General features: G+C 38.0%; 2 protein-coding genes across 6 annotated transcripts in view; one reads left to right on the top strand and one right to left on the bottom strand.

The window, feature by feature from the left end:
- Window positions 1-147: 147 nt before the first annotated feature.
- On the bottom strand, window positions 148-1,548 carry LOC135993022 (serine/arginine repetitive matrix protein 1-like). The gene is made up of 2 exons (XM_065642632.1): window positions 1,540-1,548; window positions 148-861 (listed from the first exon to the last, which is right to left on the bottom strand). Exons 1-2 carry the CDS (start codon window positions 1,546-1,548, stop codon window positions 148-150), a joined length of 723 nt encoding a protein of 240 aa, XP_065498704.1.
- The window catches only part of SENP7 (SUMO specific peptidase 7), a 43,108-nt gene continuing 16,924 nt past the window's right edge, over window positions 195-26,378 (top strand). The window contains exons 1-12 of one of the 5 annotated variants that reach the window (XM_065654030.1): window positions 195-275; window positions 1,688-1,728; window positions 4,291-4,392; window positions 7,798-7,892; window positions 14,118-14,315; window positions 16,039-16,236; window positions 19,974-20,089; window positions 20,865-21,034; window positions 21,949-22,309; window positions 23,336-23,487; window positions 23,954-24,100; window positions 25,663-25,696. In XM_065654030.1, the coding sequence (XP_065510102.1) occupies window positions 1,699-1,728; window positions 4,291-4,392; window positions 7,798-7,892; window positions 14,118-14,315; window positions 16,039-16,236; window positions 19,974-20,089; window positions 20,865-21,034; window positions 21,949-22,309; window positions 23,336-23,487; window positions 23,954-24,100; window positions 25,663-25,696 (1,603 nt within the window). In that variant the 5' untranslated portion in view covers window positions 195-275; window positions 1,688-1,698. Of the gene's footprint in view, window positions 276-340; window positions 359-987; window positions 1,021-1,687; window positions 1,735-4,290; window positions 4,393-7,797; window positions 7,893-14,117; window positions 14,316-16,038; window positions 16,237-19,973; window positions 20,090-20,864; window positions 21,035-21,948; window positions 22,310-23,335; window positions 23,488-23,953; window positions 24,101-25,662; window positions 25,697-26,378 lie in introns of those variants that run through there. The other 4 variants (XM_065654008.1, XM_065654022.1, XM_065654016.1 and 1 more) reach the window with 4 other exon arrangements.

Raw genomic sequence — 26,378 nt, 5'->3', positions numbered from 1 at the left:
TGACATTGGGGCAGGCAGGAGGCGGTCGGGGAGCCCGCGGGACGCGACGGAGGGGAGCGTGGGCAGCTGCGGGCCAGCGCTTCAGGGACAGGCTGTTGCGGAGACGGTTACAGCCGTTACGGGGCGGGAGAGAGGGCGGGGAGACGGTTACAGCCGTTGCGGGGCGGGGCGGCCCTCCCGGTCCGGGCGGAAGCAGTGCCCGGCCCGGAAGTGCCCGGGGAAGCTGCGCAGGCGGCGGCGGGGCCTAGATAAACAAGAGTGGCGCAGCTGTGGCGGTGAGTGTTGTGCGGTGCTGCTGGGGTCGCTCTCTCCCCGCTCTTTAGCCGCTGAAGGGGGGCTGGTGGCAGCGTCCCGGTGGGTGCTGTGCTGTCGGTGTCTCTGCTGGCCGCGCTGTCCGTGCCGCACGGGGTATCGCGAACGAGCGAAGCCGGCAGGGGAGGGCGGGTGAGGGGCTGGGCACGCCGGGGGTGGGAGGGGTGGTGGGGGCTGGAGTGGCGGCGTCGCTGCTCTTCTGTGAGGAGGCCGAGACAGTGGAAACGCGGCATCGCTGACCCTCAGTGTTTGTCCGCCTGTCAGTGAGAAGCCCGTTCCCAGCCCAGCGGGAGGAGCCGGCGGCTGAGGTGGGAGCTGGGGGTGCGAGGCGACCCCGCTCTGCCCCGCCGGCGGGCTCAAGCGGTGACAGCCCGGGTGGTGCAGCCCCTGGGTGGTGCCTCCGTTCACCCCCGGAGCTGTCAGAATGCCGGCGCTCGTCAGCTTTACCTCTTTGCGGGTGTTGGAATAGGCAGTAGTTTCACTTTTCTTTAGTAGGTAATAGGTGTTGCTGTTCCCTGTACCAGGGCTGGAAACTGAAAAACCGCTGAGCTAAATGAAAGTACACGAACTTAAAGGTCTTCTTGAGAGACTTCAAACTAGCCGTAACGTTTGAAGGTCTTACACTGGAGTCGTACAGTGTATTTATAAAGAGGATAAACCTTATGAACGCTGGGACTCTGAAGCTGTGTTCTTCCTCGGAGAAAGAAGGTTATCTGCTCACAGGAATCCTTGAATTTTATTTGTTCTCGGAGCTCCTGTAGTGTTATAGATGTCTTCTGTGATTCCTTTTCACTTTATAATCAAAACGTGAATTGCTTCTTAGTTATGTGCTTGCCAGGAGGTGGAGTTAAGAGATCTCTTCCAACCTAAATGATTCTATGAAATTTTTATTAACAGTTCTGTGCTGACAATCCAGAGCCTTGCCCAAGCACGTCTTTCTTGTATTGTGGCTGTCAATGACTTTTTTCCAAAGGCTCCTCTGTGACAGGACAAGGGGCAATGGTTTTAACCTGAAAGAGGGTAGATTTAGGTTGGACATAAGGAAGAAATTTTTTCTGAGAAGGGTGGTGAGACACTGGAACAAGTTGCTCAGAGAAAGTGGGGTTGCCTTTGGAAGTATTCAAGGTCAGACTGCACAGGGCTTTGAGCAACCTGATCTTGTGAAAAATGTCCCCGCCTATGGCAGGGGAGTTGAAACTAGATGATCTTTTACAGGTCCTCTCCAACCAAAGCCATTCTGTGAATGTGTTTTCTTTGTGCTAGCTTGCTCAAAAATGATTATCTTATTCTTGCTTGTTACATACTACTGTGGTCTTGCTTCCCTCTGAATAAATAAAACACAAATTAATAAACTTATTTTATATCTTTTTTTCAGTAGAGAAAATCATGGAAGGAAAAACATCATCTTCAAGTCATGTCAGTGTAAGTCTTTCTACATTTTGCAACAATTTACTTTGAGGCTGTGGGTATCCTAGGGTGTCCTAATGCATTTGCATAACTAAATTCATTCTCCACTGATCCAGATTTCACTTTGTTGGAGTACTCTTTCCTGAGAAACAGTTTATTCTTGTAGCGCTCAATATCTGCTGTTGAACATGTGTTAATATATGGTAGGCTTAACATTTGTTTTCTCGTAAACAATGTGTTCTCAAGGATATTTGAAGACCTAACTTAACATCTAAAATGTTAAGAGTAATGCTCAAGTAAGTAGAGCAGCTAGATAGTAGTTGTCTGCAGAGATGTGTTCAGAGACTACTTATGCTAGTGTTTATTTTTTCTAAAATATCCCTGTTAATAGTAGTTTCTAGCAATGGAAGCACTGGTGTAAAATTGTAAACACAGCAACTGGTTTGACTGAGTAAGGTATGGACTGCCTAGTGTTTCAGAAATCAAGTTGTTTCCAGCACCTTGTTTACGCACTTTCTCTGACCCTTACTCCTACAGATTGGAACCTTCAGAAGAGTAGTGCTGGTTTAGATGAGGAGTGTCTGTGCAGGAGTACGTGTTGAGTTAGTCACTTTCCGTTAGGGAAAAGCTGAAGCAACTGCATACCTTGCACTTACTGTAGATACAGACTTACGCTGTTTAGCGCTTGATGTTGTGCTTGTTCCATAAGTTAATTGCGGGCACTGCAAAACACTATCTTCTTAATGAGTGCAAGCTTTGGGAAGGTATTGTACAGTGAGGTGGAAATTTTGTTGATGAACATATCTTGTGCTTTTTATCCCTTTCTGTCTGTCCCTCTGCCTCTTTCTGGTTTCCGAGTCTGATCTTGCCTGTTCTCAATGTAATGTTATGTTATTATACGCGGTTATCTGAACCTCTGTAACTTTAAATGCATGTTAAAATTTTAGATAAAGATGTGTTCTTAGGAAGCTCATAATAGCAACCACTAGTCAAGCAGCAGGTGGAGTTCTGAAGGAAGAAATTTGCACCTCACCATTAAGGTGTAGATCAGAAGAATGCATTCTGACTGATACCACATGTTTATAGGCCACTTCTCAAAAAAAACCTCAACCAAAACAAAAAAACCCAAACAAAACCCACAGAAACCAAGCAATCTAATTGCAGATGTTCTTGAATAGGAAAATGTCTATTTCAATCCTTAAATATTGATTGAAAGAGAAGGGAGGTACTTACATTAGAAGTTGTTGCCTGTGTGTAAGGTTTACATCCTTTATACTTTGAGGAATCTGTTATTAACGGTGTATTTGTTATTACAAGGTTTGACCAGCAAAAGCAGTTCGGGGTACTATATAGAAATTCAGGTCTAATTAATAAAAAAATAAATCTTTGTTTCAAAGAAGTGTAGAGAAGGAATAAGAGCACTTACAATTCAAACTGAAAAACTGAACGATTATCTCATGGTACAGTATGCTTCAGTCTGAAGGACTACCTACAGAGCTAATGAATGCAGTTTCTGTGTTAATAATTAAGTTGTTAGTGTCACTGTTCTAGAGTCCTTGCTTGTAATTTCATGTTGCAAGGTAGGGCCTCTGGTGGCTTACAAGTTAAGTTCATAATACACTTGACAGTAAGCATCATATGGAGTAGCTTCAGCTTTTTCCTGGTTGAGACAGACTCAGTTGTCTGAAAGATGTAAATGTTGCATTCCATCTCTTAAACATTCTAACTTGGTCATTTTTGTAGTGTAAGGTTTTGCTTCTCGGAATACCTGGAGAAATGACAATCCTTGCACTTTTATTCTTTCAGTTGATATTATTTTAACTGGTTTAACTGATAAGAAATGTCACCCTCTTTCCTTGTCTTGATGAACTGCTAAGAATTTAGTTTGACTGTTTTTGTTTTGAATTTCAATGAATGATCATTGTTTCCTACATTTTTTTTTCTTGATTGGCAAATTTCTCTGAATTACTGCTTTATCTTTCAGTAATTATTTTTGAAACCCTGGTTCCATTTTTGCGAAGCTTGGCCATGACCATAGCTGATACCATTTGGAGTACATTGTAGTGTATTGATGCTAAACTATCATTCCAAAATACTCGTACTATTCTAAGATATAATTGCTCTTCATCCTGAATTTTCTTTTTGACAGAGCACATCTGGTGAGACAGTCATCATGACATTCAGCTATTTTGTTTTCTCTTTATCATCTTCTAAGCTGAAATGATTAAACTAGAGTGTTAACAAATCAGAGGGAACTGAGAAAATAAGTGCCAGTAGGTTGGTTCTCACCTTTTGGGTACACACTTGAAGTTATTGTGAAGTTAATGAAATAGGAAGAGCTTTTTCAGACAGTTCATGTGTTAAAACTAGCTCCTTATGTGGTATAATACATGATATAGGATCAAGCATCAATGAGGAATGCATTCAAATTAAAGTCACAGGTCAGTGCTTCCCTTGCAACTTTGTTGTTTTGCCTGACAGTTAGGAAAACTTTGTACATGGCAGTATGTCAGCTCATAGCACCTGTGGATAATTTAGTTTTATCATGTGTGTAACATCATCTGTTTTCAGTTTCGTATACCAAAGAAGAAAACCAAGTCAGAGGATATCCAAGTTCAGTCGCCTCTGGCAAGGCTTCCAGGCTCCCACCATTGGGACTACCCTTTAAAAGAGGTAAAGAGTTGTTCTTTGGAGTGTAAAAGTCTGTAGGAGAATGTTACATGGGGTTTGTGTTCTGGTTTGGAGGCTGGATTTTTCTCAACACTAAACGCTGCTTTGTGACCCATATCCGACCCAAATTGTCTTGGAAAGAGGCAAGTGTATAGGTCTGAAATCTCCCTGCAAGCATACAGTTACAGAAATGGAAGTCTCAGTGCTGTATTGCTAACGCAAATCATTAAAAAGCAGAGTTGTTCTTCAAGTGTAGTTCGAAATTATCTTGAAAATCGTGAGTTTAAAGGCAAATTATATATGCCTATATATCTATATATATAGCTAATTGCCTTCTGATTCCTGAACTTTTAGGTTTTATTTACGTCAGTTACCAAACTCTTTGTTATGACAGGGAAATAATTTTTATATTGATTTTTCAATCAGTCATTATTGTATCCAAGATCTTAAACTCTGAGATAATATCTTAAGTACTGTATGATTTTTGACAGAATTTTAGGTACTAATACAGAAATAACTGATTTCAGTATTAAGACCAAAAGACTGTAAGAGTGCTTCTGCCATTTATCTTAAATGACTGTCTTGACCATCTCAGTCACATATAGAAGCAAATATTTGCTTCTATAAATCCATTCCAAATTCAGTAAGCATTTTTAAAATGCCAAGTTTTGGAAATGTATTTTTCTATTCTTGACTCTTTCAGCTCAGCGTTGAGAGTTTGTTGCTCATTTTAGTGCTTTCAGAATCATGGGGCTGGACAAACAGAGGAGTTTTTAAAAACCTGTTGAGGGAAGTTAAGAATGTGTTTCTGACTTACGGTAGTGGTGATGATGTGACCCAGGTCTCTTGGTAGGCCGGCTCATTTGAGCATGCTGCAATACAAACTCACTGCGTGGTTGTGTTCTATACTGTTAATTCTTCAAGTGAGCAGAGCATCCGATTACTCTCAGGTTCTGAAATTGAAGTAAAGTCTCCTTACAAGCAGCAGCCTCTTAGGCAGAGCCAGACAACACTTGTATGGAATTCTTCCTTTCTTTCTCTCTTACTCTATTAAAACAGTGATTAGCCATTTTGCTAAATTGAAAAAAAAAAAAAAAAGTTTTCCTTGTTATTTCCTGTATATTGTCTAATTTTCCATTTCTTATTTTTCTTACCTGTGTCTGTGTATTTCAGACTTGTCCATGTGGTAAAAGGCTTCCTATGCTTTAAACACCAACTAGTGTTTATATTCTGCTTTAAAAGATTGCTAATGAGGTATCATAATTAAAAGATATACTACTATTTTATCCACACAAAGATCTGTCCAGGTTGCATTGATTACTGCCAGAGTTTTCTTCATATCGTTTGAGAAACTTTGTGCAGCTTTCAGTGACTTGTGCATGTAGGTCTCTAACATGCTTGAAGATCAGTGCTATGAGGTGAACTAGATGTTTGAAGGCAGGAGGAGGGGAAAGCACCTTCAAGTCAATTTCCTGCTGCCAGCTGTTTTAATGATGATTTTCCATTACAGAGGCAGCCCCTATGGTAGGGAAAAGATTGATTTTTGGGATGCACCTCTCAACTTCACTACAGAATGTAAAATACAAGTGGACGTGAATTTTTCAGATGCCTGTTCACTCCACACTTAAACAGGAATGAGCATAAGTTTGTCTGCTTTCAGCCTGACTGGCATAATTCTCAAACATCTGGTTTATTATCTTTTACATTAAAAAAAGTGAGGTGAGATTAGGAGGAGGTGATGGCAGAGGGAGATATAGTCATTTCTGCAATTCTAGAAACCTATGTTTTGGTGGGGCTTTGTTTGCTTAATTTGAAAATATAAGTGCATTCTGGTAAGGTAAGAGAATTTGGAAAAAATGAAGGGTTTTGTTGTTGTTGTTAGTGTTGTAGGGTTTTTTAAATCATTTTGGTTGGAAAAGACCTTTAAGATCATCAAGTCCAACCATTAACCTGGCACTGCCAAGTCCACCTCTAAATCATGTCCCTAAGAATATCATCTATACATCTTTTAAACACCTCCCGAGATGATGACTCCACCACTTCCCTGGGCAGCCTGTTCCAATGCCTGACAAACATTTCTGTGAAGAATTTTTTCCTAATATCCAATCTAAACCTACCCTGGTGCAACTTGAGGCCGTTTCCTCTTGCCCTATTACTTGGGAAAAGAGACTGATTCCCACCTCACTACAACCTCTTTTCAGATAGCTGTAGAGTGCAATAAGGCCTCCCCTCAACCTCCTTTTTTCATCCAAGTACCAAACCTTCAAATTCCTTTTCCTTCTCAGAATTTTATGTCTTTGAGCGGAATATAATTTGGTTTGTTACCGTTTACTGCAGGGTGACAAACTGTGGCAGGTGCTCTCTGTTAACCCCCTGCCCTCCCCGCGAAGGAAAGGTAATAGGAGGAAAAGGGAGAGAGGCTTGCAAATTTGAAAGTTTAAAATGCCTTACTAATGCTACTAATAAATAGAGAAAATAATACACAATATACAAAAGTAATGTTGAATTTCCTGGGGTAGGACAGCAGTGGCCTGCCCTGGAGCTGGCATTGCTCCAGCAGTTGCAGGGCAAGTACCTAGAAGTCCTGGGCTGGATTCCACAGTAAACCGGAACTGGATTCAGGGATGCAGGATCTGGAACCAGGCCTTGGATCACAAGCATAACTGGCAGGGTCCTCTTCAGATGCTGGCCAGGGTCGAAGAAAGCAAGACCCTTGTGATGTCCCACTTTTATAGGGTATATGACGTGTATGGGATGGAATGCTTAGTTGGTCATTTTTAGTCACCTGTTCTGTCCATGCTTCCTTGCAAATATGCCTGTGTCACTTACAGGATGTGCAAAATTTATCAGTAACCTTGGCTGCCATAGCGATAAGTCTAAACCTAGCCTCTTCTGCATGCTGTTGCTACCATTATCAGCTCTGGAGCAAACATTGTCTGAAAAACATGCAGCCAAATTCAGAAAAGCACAGTTACTTAGAAGAACTTAGCTGAAAGGAAAATTCACTAAAAGAGGACTGGCCTTGTTTTAAACAAACCCAGGACAGGTTAAATGCATGGAGTTAAAGAAAGCAGAGGTTATTTTGTGTGTTTGTGATTTTGTAAAACAGGCCTAATATTTAAATTCCTGTTTGGGATAATTCTCCTCTGAGTAGGGAAATAATAGAATTGTCCTGTATTGTCAAATTTCTTTCGGAGCAAGATGTTCCATTCAAGATCAGGTGCTACATGGGTGCTTTAAATCAATCAGATTCATTCTTTGCAAAATTGTTTTACATACTCTTTGTGGCTCTACTTTATTTGGTCACTTGCATTGTTTTGATGTATGGCATTGTTCCCTTTTTGTAGTGTAGTATCCATTGACATATTTGTCTGTTGGAACCTGCCAATTTTATTTGTTTTATTTCAGTGGAAGTCAAGTGCCAACAACAGAGAGCCTTCCAGAAAAGGAAAAAGGCAAAAGGACTGTGACAGACCCAACTCTAATGATGAAGAATCAGTTGGGTAAGAAGTCATGTCAAAATTAGTTCTTTTCTTTGTCTATTCAGAGTTTCGTAGTCTTTCTTGAAGACAAATATGCCTCGTCTCTAGCTGGTTATTTGTGTTTTCAAGCTGTTAGGTAGCCCACTTTCAGATAATCATGTTTCAGTGATTTAATGACATTGTGAATTAGGAAGCAACCATAACTTTTGCTTTTTTTTTTTTTAACACAACGCAAGGCTGCAACTTCAGAATGGGAGTGCAACACTTAAGGAATTACTGCTAATTGAGCTGCTTGGAATCCTGAATGGTGTTCATTACTCTCCAAGTGTAAATTATCATTCTAGTCCTAGGTATTTTAGATATTTAAGAAGTTTCCTGGATTGTCTTTTCTTGTCACTTTTTGCTCTCTAGTCCACAGTCATTAAGATGGCTTTATCAGCTCTTAAAACCAACAAAACCAAAACCAACCAACCAAAACCCCAAAAAACCAAACACACAAGAACGACGAAACAAGCAACATGATAATTAGTAGGGGAAGGCAGAAAAAACTAGAGGGTTTTTACATTTGTGTTTTAGTCAAGACACCTAAGCGAGTAAATAAGACTGTGCCATTTCTCTGTTGCCAGGAACAAGTATCTTGGTTTCTTTGAGATTATGGAAAATGATTTAAAATCATCTTCTGTGAAGCTGTCACCTAGATAAGTGTTTATCCAAGAAAATTTTGAAGCTGTAAATGCTATAGTTGACAACATCCTGGTCTGTCAAGTTTCCTTTATGGTGAGAGTGGGAAAAGTACTTCAGATGTGTGCGATTCTTTCAGCTCAATATTTTAAATGTTAATTGAAATACATGTCGTGGCTGAATCAAGTACTGACCCTGTTAGCAGCCAGGATTTTGTGGCAATCATTTATGTACTGGATCTCTTTACCCTGACAAGTGTATTTTGGCAGTAATAACTTCCTGGTCCAGCAAAGCAAGGAGATTAGTAGGGATGTTCATGTTTGCTGTTAAAACATTGACTTCTAATCAGCTGATGAAAAGTCAGGGCCTTGAAGTAGGAGGACAGGCAGAGGCTTTCTTCTCAGAGTGTAGTCAGTGAATGTGGCAATCAGTTTCCCATTAATGATGGTGCATCACGTTATTCCTTTGAGCTCTGAAAGGCCAAGGACCTCTTGAGCTGTGCATGTACTGCAGAGGCTTAGATAGCTGAATATACCTTAAGTTTATCAGTGGCTTTATTCTGTAAACCCAGGACAGGTGTTCAGCTTTTATGACTTGATGGGGTGACCCTCACATGGTATGTGGCATCCCACTGTCAAAATAGTTATTTCCCAGAATTTGCATTTACTGGTAGAAGAATGTAGGCATGAAGATGGTGGTATAGACAATTAGTAATAATTTACTCCAAAAGGAGTCAGTAGCCTACAGGTCTCATTTGGATCACTTTCTAATACAAATTTGAAGAAATTTGAGCTACTGGTTATAACACTCTTGTATACACAAATATAGGAATTGAGAAAGGAACTGGATCTAGCATCTCTGATAGTTGAGTGAAATAGAGGTCAAACCCTTTCCCCAAGGGGTACAAACAATTAATAGCTTTTGGTCTTACACTTTGTAAGGTAGGATAATCCTTTTTTGCCAGTGAAAAGTGATTTGAGACTCACCAGGAGCAGCTAATGGTGTTTTTCATAATATATATATTTTTGTCTGTTCCATCCTTACATGTGTAAGTATGTTTTCATTACCTTCGCTTGTGTATTTTTATTCTCTTTTGTGGAGGTAGAGAAGAGGGCATAAGGTAGGTGCTTGCTTTAGAAACAAAAATAATTGCCTTTGATTTTCCTTCACCAAGATGCCTCCAGTCTTGCTGTTGTGCAGGTTACTTGCTGAGTCTGCTGGTGGGGCTTGCTTTTAATGTGTACTTCGCTTGCTTTTTTTCTGCTTGATGTTAATTTTTGTCTTTTGAAATGTATTTTGTATGACTTGTATATTTTATTCTGCGGACAATTTAACAGGTAGTTGAGGGATCTGTGTCCCAACCATCATTTACAAATATACAGACTGCCTTAAGGGTAGAGGTTTTTTCCTGAATCTGTTTTATGCCCAGTCTTAATGGTCTGATTTTTTTCAAGAAGTACCACCAGATGCCATTCCTTCTTTAGAAAGGGAAGCCAATGAAAGCTCTGAAGCCACTATACAGCTCTGAAGATCAGGTCACAACCAGTTGTCCTATCAAGGTCTTCAGTCAAAAACTGATGCTACTTAAGAAGTGATGCCTTAGCCTGTCACTGATATCTTTAAGACTAGCTAAATATATACTGTTTTCTTCCTTGTTGTGTGTTGGGGACTCCTCTTCTTTGCACGTGTTTCTAGTGTGAAGCTAGTTGCACAGGCACACACGTGCTTTAAATTGTAAGATCATTTTTGCAGAGATAGTTGCTTAAAATGTATAAACCCCATTTAAATAAAAGAAGTGCGAAACATTACAAATTCTGTACCTGGTAGCGATCAGTAAGCCAAATTACTGAGGGGCCTGGCGCCTGTCAAGGTCTAGCCTCATGTGAATGTCAGCAAAGTTTGTCAAACCTGAGTTTCCAAGGTGGCCAACAAACTATAGGTAATGAAATCCAGTTTCACTGGAAATTCTGATTCTGTTATATCCTGCTATGGGCTTTATCATAATGGTATTGTTAAAGACCCTAAAGGGTTGGAATCTTTTCTGTTATCTTTACAAATCCTGAACATAGAATTAAAATAGAGACTGTAACCATGTGTGTTCCCACTGGACTAATTACCTTGCAAGTTCAGGCTAAATTTAGTAAGATTTCATAACAGCGTCTTGTGTTTGACAAATAGAATTTTTAAAAAATCTGGCATTTCTACAAGATGGAACAATGAGAACTGAAAGAATTTAGATGTGGGAAACAAGCTGTTAGACTCAGCATGCTCCTCTGCTGAGGAGAGCTGAAGAGTGTTTTGTATAGACTAACACATTCATGTTGTCTCATGGTGTTCCCAAGTAACTATTTTTAATAGTGATGTTTTGTTTGTATGTTTTGTGTGTGGTGTGTGTTTTGGTGTTGTGTTTTTTTTGTTTTGTGTGTTTGTTTGTTTGTTTGTTTTTTAATGGAGAAACAATTTCTGATTCACATCTTCATATTGCTAGGGCCCATCTCTGCAACTGATGTTTTTGGAGGAAAAATGCTGTTTAGATACTTCAAGGTTCAATTTGTAATTTCAAGTCCTGTTAGAGGAAATGGGGAAGTATCTGGCTTAGTATTTTATTGCTGCTTCTCTTTTGGGACCTCAAAATATGAAATGTCTTTCCACTACAGCCCTTTAGTAACTGGACCTCTAAAGTAGTTTGGGTCTTCCTTACCTTTAAGGAGGAAATTAAAACACAAGAGTAGATATCTAGTTTCCTAAGATGAATTTGCCTGAGTTACTTGATGCCTTTGAAATTGCCTTTGCTTTAGCAGTTATAAATTTTCTTAGCAGTCTAATAGGTACTTGTGTAGCTGAATTTTTATCCCATTTCTTAAATGTATTATTTCTTTCTTTCCTTAGATATTGCTTATATATTCCTTATTTCTAATATACCTCACAGTTGGACAAACTACAAATTATGTATAAGTGGTCACTGTAAGCTCTTCTGACATATTAAACTATGGTTAATGTATCAACTCTGAACATTTGAGAAGCTGAGAAAAAAGCTAGAACTTCTGACTTAGTGGGCACTTCAATAGAAAATAAGTCTCTTGCTTCCTTTGCTAAATCAAGAACACTTTACAGGCTTGTTGTATGCTTACTAGGCCACTACAGTTGGGCTCCACAATGTAAGACATAAGTGTTACTAAACTGCCCCTCATGACCAGTATTTACTTTCTAAGCTTTTCAGCAGTTAAAGCATATCTTCAAATGAAACTCCAATCTCTGGATCTTTGGAGTGTAGAACAAACCCTTTTTAGGTCTGCAGTGTTGGAAGCACATTCTCAGACTGTAATACGTTCTTAAAAACAACAGTTCTTTGCATTAGTAATCATAGGGTATGTACAGGTCTAGATAAAAGCACAAATGTAGACCTGCCTTTTCCTGACTGTCTAAAACATTCTGGAGAACTTCTGTGGTTTAGGTCAGCCTTCTAATGAGACTGTCTTTGTACATATGATTTCTCATTGCCTTCAGAGACTCAATGTCTCACTTCAGAAACCCTGGATTGTGTATCCAACAGCTAATTAGGACCCACCCCTTACATAACACTCTCCTCTGTCCAGATTCTTGGCATCAGAGCGTCTTAACTTAGGTTTTCGTGTTGGTTTGGTGGGGATTTTTGGTGTAGTGGTGGTTTATTTTTTTTTTCTTCAGACAAAGCTTTATCTCTTTACCACTTAAGTGTTGTGTGGTGTGTGTGTTGGGTTTTTTTTGGTGTGGGTTGTTTTTTTTTTTTGGGAAGCTTCTAAGAAAAGCCCTGAGAGTGGAAGAAACTGACTTCACTTGATCTTAAGTTACTTAGCTATGAATGGGAACCATTCAGGTTTATTGGCCACTGTCTAGATAGTGGTCTCCAAGGTGTGGTGTGTGCAAGGCAATCCATTGGGATGCAGGAAAGAAATATTTTTTGTACAGTTAATAAATAAAATGTTTTTCATCTTTATTGCATCCTTTTAAAAAATTCTATTTGTTTTATAATGTACGTAATATTAGCATATTAGTACATCTATATAAATGATAATTAAATAAACATGTTGAAGGTGCATGCTTAAAATACTTTTACTGATAGAGGTGAATGATCAAAAAAAAGTTTGGAAACCAGTGGTCTAGGAAATGCACAGCAGAGCTCTAAGAGAAAGCAGCTCACAGCATACACATTGTGGCAGTGAGCGATACAGAGATCTTATAAGATTGAGCAGTGTTCATAGCTTATATACAGGTTCTCCAAGCTTGTTAACATGGTAAGTAACCAGGGAAAAGAAATTTCAACATGCAGCAACTACTGAAAGAGCAAAAGATAAGGATTATGTGAAACATCTTCCCTAAGTTCAATGTGTTTCACTAGTGTGGCAGTTCCAAATCATTTTTTAGGTTCAAGCATATCTGTTCAGCAGTTTTCACGTTATACCTAGATTTGTTTACTACTAGGTACCATGTATTAATGACCATGCTTTTGAGCTGAATGCAGCATGTCAGTGGGATAACTATAATTTCTTAAAGTTGCTTGCACAGTTGTTAAACCACTGAGGAATTGCAGTGATTTGCTTAAGATATGTCACTGTAGCATGCATGTGACAGCTATATGAGTAGTAAGAGGTTTCCTGTAGCTATAAAAGAAGGATTCTTGCTCTACAATGTGAACATTTTAGTTTGTTTTTTAAGACATACAATAGAAAAAGCAATTCTTGCCTCAGTAATCTTGTAAAACCAACAAATGAGCCTGAACTTCAGTGTCCTCTTAGTACCAGCCCTGGGAATCAAGTCAAATTCTCATCTGTTTGAAAATAAATCAATCCTGACAAACTATCTGTGATAAATAATGCTTATCAGCTTAGAAGGAAACTGTCCAAATTACTGGCCATGCTGCAGAATTAATTCTTTATTGCGAAGACTTCAATACCGATCTAGCAGGATCAGCTAAGTGTAGCTATTTGTTTGAAGAATTTCGATAAGGAGTTTTTACTAACTTTGTAATTCATAATTGTATGTCATTTCTTTAGTGAAATTGAATAGAAATCAAGTGGAGCTGCAAAATTGAGATATTGTACTAGCTTTTTTTTTTTTCCCCAGCAATATTGTATTCTGTGACATGGGAACCAATAATATTCATGGTTCTCAAATAAGATGTCACAATGAGTGGTTTTTTCATATCCTTAAGATGATCAAGTGTATGCTTTCAAAACAGTTTGTAAGGCCATAGTGGCAGCACTTCTGACATTTCACAATAAAAAAGATGCACCAAAATTTGCATGCTTCTGCACTGAAAGTTAACCTCTTCAGAATCACATATGGGTGTGTTAGTCATTGATGCCAGAAGAAGAGACCTGGAAAGGCTGTCCTGATTGAGAGTTGTTTGTGATTCCTGTTCTCCAAAGAGAGCTGCTTTGTAAGTTGTCTGGGAAGTAAACTTAATTCTACTGAAGGTATAAGGTATGATGCAGAGACAGCAAACTCAGAAAAACTTCGTTGAATTAATGTGACTTGAGAAGTTCTTGGCACCCTATTATTAATTTATTATTATATGTATGGCAGGCAACCCAAAGTTATCTTGACGAATGTCTTGTGGACAAAAACAGGAAGAAAATACACACAGATGCAACCTAAAACTGGTGCTAATTTTTCTGATGCTGGCAAGCTGCAGTCAGATCAACCACCTTCATCATCTGCTGCCAGCCTAAAGATACAGCAAATTTTAAACCCTGCTCTCCAAAGCCTTTTTCTGTCTGAAAGGTATGTTGTCTTTGCCTCGTCAATAAACAAAACAATTCTCCTTACAGTTTTTTTCTGAGAAAGTATTCTTTATTGTACCACAGCCGTCTTGTTCATGAACTGTATTCTCGTTCTTGTGTCATTTGACTTGATTTAATTCCTTTTGATAATTATTGAGAGATGGTGCCAAGCATGCTGTAGTGGCTTTTCTAATCAGATGGCTCCTAGGTGATTCTGTACTGGCAAGACCAATTAATTCTGACTCTCAAAATATATGGGGTTTTTTTATTCTTGTGAGAAGAAGAGTACACTTGTATTTACCTGCCCTCTTTTCTCAGAGGAGGTATCAAGGTGTATTTTCACTGTTAACCATTTCAGACTACTCCTGAAAATATGAGAACTGGCATAAAGGGTCAGAAGAAAAGTGTATCAAATCCACTATTTCCCTCTCCACCCAAGCAGTGTTCAGTTGCAGATACCCAGGGAGAAGTATAGCTAGAGTGAATGCTTTTTTTCACAGAGTTTTCTCTGAGCTGCTGCTGATAAACAGTTTAGGGGCTTTCTTTTTTGAAGGTTACATCCAGACTACAGTGTTCTTCTATATTAGATTTTTCCTCTCTAATCATACCCTCATTGCTTATTGTCTGTGTGCCTCTGCATCTTGGCACAAGAGGAGATCTGAGTGCTCCCTAGGCATCACACAGTATGTGCTGGAGTGTGCTTTGTGGATGAATACAGACAACAGGAGAATTATGCAGTCGATACCCCAAAGACACTGTTGTTCATGACAGATTCAAAAAAGGCTATGACATTACATCCTCATCCAAAATAAACTGCAATGGAAGTGATCGAATTTAAATCCCAGTTTGAGAAACTAAGTGGGCAAATGAAGGACTATACAACAAACTGGCTGCAGTGGCATTGTATGGAATAAATTGTGCTGCTCTTAATCTGTGCTTAAGTGGGCATCTTCATATTTCTGGCTAGCTTATTTTTGATGCTTGTCTCTTCTAACTCTTCCAGATGCTTTTCTGAGCCTTGCTATTGCTATTCTGTAGACCGGAGTGTCAAACTCATTTTCACCGGTGGCCACATCAGCCTCGCGGTTGCCTCCAAAGGGCCGAATGTAATTTTAGGACTGTATAAATGTTCCAATTCCATTCGGCCCTTTGGAGGCAACCGCGAGGCTGATGTGCACCCCCCTGCCCTGTGAAAATGAGTTTGACACCCCTGCTATAGAATGCCACCTGGAAGTTGAGGAAGGGGAAAAAAATCTAATGCTACCTTTTTGTATGTGTGCTACTTTTCTACCTGCTGACTAAGTGCTTGAGAAAATTCAGTCTGTTTTACTGGAGGCTTCTTGTTCATAGGAAAATCAATATTGTTTACTTCACAGTTCTGAGAAATGTGTATAGATATTGCATGAAAGCTCTTTAGAGATATTTACTGGTTTTTTTCAACAATACTTAGATGATGTGTTACAGGCAATGTAGTGTGAACTGTATCTGGCTAAGGTGAAATTAATATGGCTGGAGTTTCTTAACCTGGTCTCTTGTTGCTTTTTTGTGTTTATCTGCTTACCTTGGGTTTTAAGTTCCTTAGTGGGATTTTGTTTTGTCTCTAAGGGATGGGAAGTAATGATGTTTGATGATTGTCAAGCCTCTAAGATACAGGAATTTAACAAGAAGTTTCTTTCTCTAGATTTCAGTGCAGTATTTATGATTTACTGTTATATATATGGCAGGCAACCCACAGTTACCTTGACGAATGTCCTGAGGACAAAAATTGGAAGAAAATACATAGACAGCCATGTGATAATTGATGCAGATTTATCTGATGCTGACAAGTTGCAGTCGGGTCAACTACCATCCTCATCTGCTGCCAGCCTACAGACGTGTCAAATATTGAGTTCTCCTCGTGAAAGTTCCTTTCTGTCTGAAAGGTATGTTGCTCACTGCTGATTTTGCCAGTCTTCCTGAAATGACGTAACTTCACGATGGAAAAGAATTTCCCTGGAACGATTTTTCTTATACTCTTTTCTTGAAGCAGGAGATCAGTTTCCTGAGTACAAACTAGCATGCTGCTCCAATAAGCTGTTTCAACATTGCATTTATTCTGATTCACCGTACCTGATGTTAATGGGCTACTTTTCTTTCATAGCAGGAATTTCAATTTACAATAGATCAGTGTTTTGATTTGTGAAGATGGCCATGTAATTCAAACACATTTAAATTAGTCTTGTGTCCAGAACCAAAACTTTGCTTTCTTGTTGCTGTTGATATGTTCTAGCGTGATTTCAAGTAACTTCTTTTGCAAAACTTCTCCAAATTCCTCTGTGTGCTAGTTCATTTCTTTTCACATTAATCCATCAGTGTTCTCAGCCTCAACAGAGCACCACTGTTTAAGGGCTCTGTGTGTGTCCTCTCATTGCTTAACATCTACTTTTCCTCTTTTCTTCCTATATTTAGGTTGACTGAGCATCACAGTAACACTTGACATCTAAAACTAGCAGAAATCAGATATTAGAATTATATAACATTGGTTTTGGTCTAAGATGGCAGTTGAATTCAGAGCAATCTGTTTTCTCTTGTCTTTTATGGCCACTTCTCTTTTTCTGTTGGGATCCCCATTGCTGCTTAAGTCAATCTGACAAAACTGCAATTTAAATGAGGGATTTAGAACAATTTATTAGACCATCTCATTTTAGAAATATTACATTTGTTGCTAATAAATAGTTTTCCATAACTTTAGGTTGACTAAAGTGTGGGGAGTTTGGACTGGGGTTTTTTTGTTTGGCATTTTTTGTTTGTTTTGTTGTTTTTTGTTGTTTGTTTGGTTTTTTTTGTTTTGTTTTACTACAAAATCTTAAAGATCGATAATTTTTAGTGTCTGATTTTCCACGTGGCATTGTTTTGAATGACAGGAAACAGTGGGTTCGTAGAAAGGAAAACATGAACTCTTGTATGTAGCTCTGAGGAAACATCTTGCATGTTTTTTTTCATGCTCGTATCTGAAGGGCCCCTGTTGAGTTTTGCGTTTACTACAAACCATTCTTGTACTTGTCAGCTTTTTCAGTAGTTGGTGTACTGAACTTTAGGTTTGGAGTGGTTCATTGCTTGAAGAATTAATTTTCCATTCCTGTCATGTACTTTTCTAATGTATTAAGTAAAAGGCTTGTTATTAGCAAGAACCAGCATTAGGCTGATTTTTTTTCACTCCTCCCCAGTGGCCAGCATGTTACTGTAAGTTGCAATAAATATGGCATGGGAAATGGACAATTTAGGGTATTATTTCAACATGGCTGTGGTTTGATTCTGGTCACCTCTCTGTAACTAAGGTCTGTGCATAAGATACACTTGGCAATGACTCTTTTGGGGTTTCTTTCAGAGGAGAGTGAAAGCTCCCCCCTTAGAATGGTTATGCATATATATGCATATGACCATATCGAGATTCTTTTGTATCATCAGAGTAGCTAGAATGCACACTCTGTTTTACTGAAAATTGTCTCAGTTTTGTACTATGGCAATGTGAAGTTAAGTCAAAGAATTGTGTGTGATCAGAAAAGGGTGCTAATAAGTTAACCTTTCTCTATCAGCTAGAGCTTGCTGTGAAATCTCTGTTTTTCTTGCTTTTGGTGTTACAGAATGGGTAGATTTTGCATTGCTTGCTTACTGCAACACAGTGTGAAATGTATTTGCTTAAGTCAGTATGACTGACCTATCAGTACAACTAACAAATTTGAGGTAGGTCATAATGTAAAGAAACCGAGGGTTTTAAAGCATTTCATACTTGTTTCTCACGGCTGTTGAGAACACTTCGCTATATACTGCCATAGCTGCTTAGCTTATGTGTATATCTGCTAAGAAGTGCATTTTAAACTGAGTTATCAGCGAAGATTGGAAGTGAAAATGTGCAGAATTTGTGTATGGAGTAAATATGTTTAGGGAGGTTTATTAGCTGAAATATTCCTATTGAAATCTTTCCTATTGTTGAAATGCCTGAATTGTGGTATTGGTGTTAAACGAATGCTGAAAAGGACTTCATGGTTTTGTGTGGACTTTTAAGGCAGTCAAATCTATATAACTGTTATGCATACTAATATTAGAGATGTGGGTTCCAAAATCAAGTTTTCTGTAGTGAAGTTATTCCTGAACTAGAGCTGACTGATCTCTGGAAGACTCTGTCTTGTTCAATATGCAGAATGAATGATAGTGCTGGCAGAACGCCTTTTCTGTATACAGTCCAATTCATCATTCTTTGTGAATGAAAAGATAATCAGTGATTTCTTCATGGTGCTTATATGCTGTTAATCACTGTAGTATCAGAGCACTCTGGAAATCTTTATTTGTCTTTACAGTATTCCCAAAGAGCAACGATACTTCAATCTACAGATAGAGCACTGAAGAATAGGCATCCGTTCAGAAAGCGTACAACAGTTTTGGCTGTCTATTGTAGTTAGAGATGTCAAGAATGTACTTTCTTGTGGTTGGTGATGTTCTTTACGGGTCCAGGCTCAGCTGTCAGTGATTTCGGTCATTGTGATGATCACTTAGCTTTTGCAAATTTGAGGCTACATTCTGAGTTAGGCACATTATAAAACAATGAATGCAAAATCCCTTTGGATTAAGTGACAAAAGGAGGAATGGAACACATTTTCCAGAACATCATTAAATTGCTCTATCTATGAAATCTTTGTTTTCTTTTTTTTTCTAACTCTTTCAGAAAATGAAGCAGAGGTCATGAAGGTTAGTTGCTTATATCTTTTAACCCTGATAAATTTTCAGAAGAGGTCTTGTTTACTGAATATAATTAAGTTCATGTGAGAAGATACCACATGAATATATAACAAAATGTTATCCTAATGCATACACTAGAAACCAAAATACAGTTATGTAGACTTTCGTCAGCTGTAACTAGCCTCCAGAGAAGCTGAGAGTATGTCTGCAAGATCAGACCTCAAATGTGAGGGTGTCATGCTGTTCAGTCTGTCAATACCTCCTGAATATATTCTCCGATTTATAAAAAAGCTAATTAAGAAAAAAAACCCTGATTACTTTCTTGCATATTCTTCTTTTTGAATGAAACTACAAACTCAGCTGAACACCTGTAGGTTGCGTAGTTTCTTGTACTGTAATCCTTTTCTGTTTCTTTTCTGTTTCTTCCTCATTCACATCCTGTATCCCCCTTGCCTTCAAAGTTACTATTTCAGGCCCTTCTGAGCAGGAATTTCTATTTCAAAACTTCCCATTGCAGGAACTTACTCAGTGGACTCTATTAGCAGTTCTAAATCTGAATTAAAAATATACTACATTGCCTCATTCCCACTGCATTCATGATAAAGGCAAGGATACACTCAACTGACTGTTGTTCTCCTTTTTTTTTGTTATAAGTTCTTGTTGCAGTCCTGCTTTACAGCAAAGTAATATGTTAGTGTCTGATGTCAAGCATGTCATATTTTCATTCTTTATGCCTTTTAGAAGCATTTGTTCCATTAATAACGTCAGAGCATCTGTGTATTTCCGTAACAGGAACTGAATTAGTTTGTATTTCACTTGCCAAGCTCCACATGCTTACGGAAGAGGCAGAAGTTTCTGGTCTAACCAACTCTTGTTTCTGTTGGGGTTTTTATTCGGTATTCTTTCAAAATTAAAGATAAGTCACAGTTAATGTTCTTTACAGGTCTGAGCACTGCCTGAGAAAGACAGACGATGATCTCTGTAAATTGACCAAGTCTTCTAAGGAACCAGAAAAAAAAAAAGTCTTCACTTTTAGAAGACGGGAGCTTCAAAAGAAAGGTTTGTAGTGAGCAATAATCTGGCATTTAGATGTAAGTTTTGGAGAGCATTGAGAAAATTTCTTTTTTGGTCTAATATTATGAGGAGAGCACAGAAGTAAAACAGGTGTTGCGTACAGTGTATGTGTTTCCTCAAAATGCAGTCTTTTACAGATATGGTAAAATATATCAAATAGCTGGTTTTCAACAGGAATAAAGCTATGATGAATCAGATCTGTGGAAGAAGGAGGAAACTGAGGGAAACCTCACTGCACCATTATGATCCCAATTTTTTAAGAAGTATTTTATACTGAAGAATGTAATACATTAAGAATGCTCAAATGGTGTGTGAATCATGCTAAAATGTTTACGCTACATGACAATATTTGTATTTATTGCTGAAAAATTATGAGCTCCATGCTGCGTCTCCAGAGAGAATGTACTTTTTATACTAGTTAGTAATATTTGCAGATTAAAACAGAAAAATGAGAATATTGTATCCAGCAGAAGACAAAATAAAGACTGTGGAGTATGGAGTGCTAATTCTTACTTGGAAGAGAGCTGTCAATTTGATCATACGCTTATCTTAACTAATCATGCAATAATATTTCCTTAGTTATTTTAGGGAATATGTTTTGGCAACCACACACAATTAAAAAAGGGAAGAACAATCATGGAAGGTATCTGCTCTGTGCATTTTAAGACATAACAGATCTGAAGAAATACAAATGTTTTTAAGGAGAACTAATTGAATCACTTCCTTTTTTTTTTTTTTTTTTCTTCTTCTCCTGACACAGAAAACAAGAACTATGATGAACTGGAAAAGAGGAGCAGAAACATGAATGGCACCACTCTTAGTCAGAAGGAATCTGGCTCTTTCGATTCTGAGAAAAGGAAAAGAAGATGTAGTGGCTATATTTCTGATGATTGTAATGCCCACATTCCAGAAAAATCACTTCTACTGTCTGTAAGTTGCACTTAATGTGTTTGTGTACACACATGCACGCACACTTCAGCAGCAGCAGTCACAACATCCAAAATAAAAGAATTATATTAGTAAGCAGGGTATCTAGGGTTACTGCTAAACCTGTTGAGGAAAAGTAGTTCAGTGGTGCATCAATAAGAGTGAATCTTTGTACTTCTGTCCACAACTACAGAATATGCTTGTTTTAGCAGAAAGGTTGTAAGAGATGAATGACAGTGTGTCCTTCAGACAGGAGCATGGAGCATGGAGAAAAACAATTTTGGAAATAAGGCATCTAGCTACTTAAGTGAAGCTTCTTTCACAGATGGTATAGAACTAATTAGGAACTTTGATACAAAAATTACAAAGCATACCTGGGGTTATTGAAATCTTGCAGATGTCATCTTTCTTCCTCCTCTTTAGTCTATTGTACCATTTTATTCTTATCTGTCATTAAGATTTGAAAGGGGAGAAAAAAAAAAGACGTCTGAGGGAATCAGTCAAGAACAAACTGTATTGTACTCAAATGCTTGAATATAAATCAAAGACATCTCCGTAACCTTCTGATTAAAACCCTGCAGAAACAGGTAGTTGCTGAGTCCTGTTCACCCAGTTGACCAAACCACACATTTGCAAAGTAATGAGCTTCCCTGGTGCTTGGTCTTTTAGTGTCAGACAGTGAGTGCGCTGCTAAAAAATCAGAAATAGTTTCTTGTTCAGTTTGAGTGGGGGTCATACCTTTATGTAATAACCTTTGGAATATGAGGAGGGGGAAATTACCCTGGCTTAAGCTCTAAATGCAGCTGCATTAAGCAACAATTATTTTGTCTAGCATATAGCCAAGTCTGAGTGATAACTGAGCTGAACTATCATCAAATATAAAGAAATAAACATATAGCCTGTGTTCTGTTTTCTAGAAAGAGCAAAGATTGGGTTCAACTCAGTCTCCTGGCTGCAGAACACCCTGTGAAGATGAGCAAAGTCGCAGATCTAATGCAGTTCTGGTACTGGATTGTATTCCGCAGCCGTTAGAAAGAGAATATAAGGGCACTTCCACCCACAACCACTTAAGACCTGCTCACAGCTGCACAGAGGAACCTGGCTCGGAGATTCCCACCAGAAATTTGTCAGAGAAACAGCTTTCTGCCAGCAGTGAGGATGTGATTTCACCACGAGTTAGTACCATCAGGGAATTAAAGATGGACACGTCACAGTACTTCAGCAAGCTGCGGAACAAAATCTACAGGGGTAATCATCGGCTTGTTTCAGTTGACCCAAGTATGTACTGTGTCTATGCTGCTGACAATTACCATTGGTATGCTTAAGTACTGGGAAAACTCATGCATGGCTGACTAGTTAAAACATACAGAATAAAAGATTGAAGACAGATCATGTTGTCTGTAATGCATTGTGCAGGTTAGATAACAGTGCCTAGTGCCAGTGTCCTCTACTGGAGTGTAGGTGGTCTTGTATAAAAAGGATAGACAGCAGAAGGGCAGTGAAGCTGGTGAGGGGTCTGGTGCACAAGCCTGATGAGCGGCTGAGGGAACTGTGGCTGTTTAGCCTGCAGAAGAGGAGGCTGAAGGGAGACCTTATTGCCATCTACAACTACCTGAAAGGATGTTGTAACATGGAGGGTGTTGGTCTCTTCTTCCAAGTAACAAGTGATAGGACAAGAGGAAATGGCCTCAAGTTGTGCCAGGGGCGGTTCAGATTGGATATTACGAAAAATTTCTTCCCAGAGGGGGTTGTCAGGCATTGGAACAGGCTGCCCAGGGAAGTGGTGGAGTCACCATCTCTGGGGAGATGTTTAGAAGATGAGGTGTTTAAAAAGATGAGGTTCTTAGGGACATGGTTTAGTGCAAGATTTAGGTTATGATTGGACTCAATGATCTTGAGGGTCTCTTCCAACCTAAATGACTCTGATTCTATGATTTTTTTTTTCAAATTCTTATCCTTATTTTGCAGCTGATTTTTGTGGCTGTGGAAAATCAATCTTGTAATTTTTAATGATGTTTAAACTGAGAAAGAATATTGTATCTTATTTGAAGCTGCTATGTTGTGGCCTGTTTCTTTTAATAGTCAAATAATTTTGAGGATCTTGGGTAAAAGGTGTGAATAAAGATACAAAGCAGTACTTATTGCATTCACTCTCATGTATGCAGACCTTGACTGGTTGAGCAGTGTACTTTGATATTACTTACTGCAAGAGAGAATTCTTTGCTCATCTGAAATCCAAAATGAATGAAATATTCTCAAGTCTGCATCTTGTAGTACAGGTATGGTACTTTTTTTCCTCTTTAGTTGTCCTTTCCAGTGATGATGAAGATGGACCTTCTGAACCCAAATGCACAGAGCTGGTGCAGGATAATATCAATGACAATGAAGAAACAGACGAACAGGCTGACTGTTTATCAAACAGATTAGAAGACAACATGGAAAGTCATACATGGCAGGTAGTCCAGTATTTGGCATATATATTGTTATGCTGAGCCTTTAATTTATCCAATGTTTATTTTTTTTTCATGTTAGAACAAAAGCAAAATGCTTAGAGCAAGCATGATTAGTCATGTCTGTAAGCAGTAGCTGCAGTAATTTATTTCACAGAAAGAATTCTGGACAGTCTTCAAAGATGATCTCTGACTCTGAAGCTTGAGTGTTTTTGCAACATACAATGTATTTCATATTTTGAAAATAAACACTTGGAAGTGTTTAATAATACAAAACAGAAAGGATCAAATAGTAATGTGAGCTAGAGGTGACCATGATGAAGATACCTCTGTGAAAGGTGTTTTTTTCACACAAATGTTTCAAGTTGGCTTTGGGAGTAAATTCTTACACAGATAAAGAGAAAATTCCTGAGGTTACAAGAGGGAAGTATCTCATTTAAATCCCTGTAGTGAATATACTTTTTTTTCCCAGTTTCTAACAGAGTCAATTGAAGATGAATGTCCTATCACCTTACCTTCTGGAAGCACACCTGGAAAACAGGTGAACCCAACATTGGATGTGGAATTTGATAGTCTATACATCAGGAAATTTAAATGGTTATCAACAGGTCCTGCTAGGGTAAGTTGTTCTATTATGGCGCTATTTTGAGAATATTTAACAATTAAAATTCTTGTTACCAAAACTTGTGGTATTTAGTGTAGAAGCTCTGAGTTTTGATTTTTGTTGTATCAAATTGCTTTGGCTAAATGATGGAGTGTGTAGTACATTACCTTATACATTTGGATCGCTGTCAGTGGAAAAGCTAACTGGGATTTACTATGGCCACAGTTTTCAGAGGTAAAGGTTCTGTATAAATGATGTACTGCAACAGAAATCATACTGAGGAAGCTTTTCATGAGTTGTAATAGAAAACAGTGGCCACGTTGGAGTTAATGTCACTTGAAATAAACACCAATTACTTTTCTCAGAAATAGTACAGATATTAGAATAAAGTCATCCATAGTGATCAGAGTTCAGATATATACTGTGTACTAATCTTTCCTTTTAAACAAAAAATTGCTTGTTTTGTAGCTTTAAAGAGCATAAAACCAGCACTAAAAGCATTAGCACATAAGCAACATGCTTCTCACGGGGTGTAGAAATACAAGTGAAGGCATATTTCAAATGGAGTACCAGCTGCAGAAGTTTCAACAAGTCTGACCAGAATATATAGAATGACCAGGCTCATTCTATATATTGCAATTGAAAAATAAATGTTTGATTATGAATATCTTTCTTTGCTTGTAGTAGGACATCTGGAAATCTTGGACTGTAACAATAATTTCAGCTTTTCACAAAACAGTATCTTTGTGTAGCAGTTCTCATGCAGTAATAAAAACATGTTGTGGAAATTTCCTAAATTAATATGCCAAAATAATTTGAGGGTTGAGTTGAAATATTTTTAGAATCAATGCTTCTAGGTGGAAAGTAAAATTTTTCCTTGGAAAAAACAACTTTTTGCTTACTGTGAGAGAAACCTTTTCACACAATGTATATGACAACCTTCTGGCAAAGTGACAAAGCATTCCTTATTTAGCTGTGTCTTTTTAACATAGTGGCAGTGTAAGTGGAAACTTTAAAGACCTTTAATTCAAAGGTTAATGTAAATAACAAAGTAATACCTCAGTGTTGGACCATGCATATAGTGTTAATTTAAACAGTGCAACTGACAGTCTTTATTATGGGGTAAATAAATAAGCTCCTTTTGTCCCAGGGTGTGGTGTTGGGTTTGTTGTTGTTTGGCTTTTTTTGTTTGTTTGGTTGGTTTTTTTGTTTTTTATGATTATTCTTAAGGAGACTGTAGGCAGCTCTGTAACTTTCTGCTTATTTCTCAGTGCTGAACACCTCTGGAAGTCAGTTTATTGTCATTTAGATTCTGCAGCATGTATTTAGGAGTGTTGTTTCAGGTGAAATAGGCAATACTAAGTCTCAAATTAGGCATATTGGACTTGACAGTGTTAGGTTAATGGTTGGACTCGATGATCTTAAGGGTCTTTTCCAAACTAAATTATTTCGTGATACTATTTTCAGTTTATTTGGCTATAAGCAAAGATAGATATGCAGATAATTAAAAATTCTTACTTTGTTTTAATCAATTTGTAAAAAGCAAACTAATTCATGTTACTTTAATCTTATTTCAGTTTACAACCAAGTATATTACGATCCCATTTCAGGGTAAGAGAATTTTTTTTTTTTTACCCTCCTCTTAACTATATCTTTATTGCATTAAACTACTTAGTATATGTTTATATTATGAATAATTTATAATCTTATTTCCTTTCCCAAATAAATTAAATGATTTTTTAAATTTACACTTTTCAATAATAAAAATCAGTGTCTATAGTCTAGGCATTTATAAATTAGCAGCTTTTTACACTTTTAAGGGGAACTTTTAGTTTTAATGGCCTTGCCTTCCGCATTCCTGCATATATTGTGTTGAACTGTACAAAATATGACTGCATGTTTCTGAGGTGAAACACTAATCTTTTCAGATTAGGGTTTTAGAGCCTTAAGTTTAGGAAAGAAAAATGTATCAGCTGACTAAATTTAAGAGGAATATAACTGTAGATTTGCATTCAATCAGCTTTCTGAAGATGATGTGTTGTTTCTGTATCTCATAGGAGGTTTGTGAGCAGTTCTGGATTGGATTAACTAAAAGCAAATAGGAGTTCATGATTTGCAATATTTTAATCTATATTTGTAGGTATTAACTGTGGTTATTCTGAGGAAAAAAAAAAATTTTTCATGAAGAATCCTGCATTTGGATGTTTAGCTTTTGGTGTTACAATTTGGTAACTTCGTTTTACATAGTTTGAGATTTTAATACTTAAATCAGTTATATCAACACATTTTATGT

Source organism: Caloenas nicobarica, chromosome 1, assembly GCF_036013445.1.
Source record: "Caloenas nicobarica isolate bCalNic1 chromosome 1, bCalNic1.hap1, whole genome shotgun sequence".
In the NCBI taxonomy this organism is placed as follows: Eukaryota; Metazoa; Chordata; class Aves; order Columbiformes; family Columbidae; genus Caloenas; species Caloenas nicobarica.
Note: the sequence above shows the minus strand (reverse complement) of the source record. Positions and strands in the feature narration are given on the sequence as shown.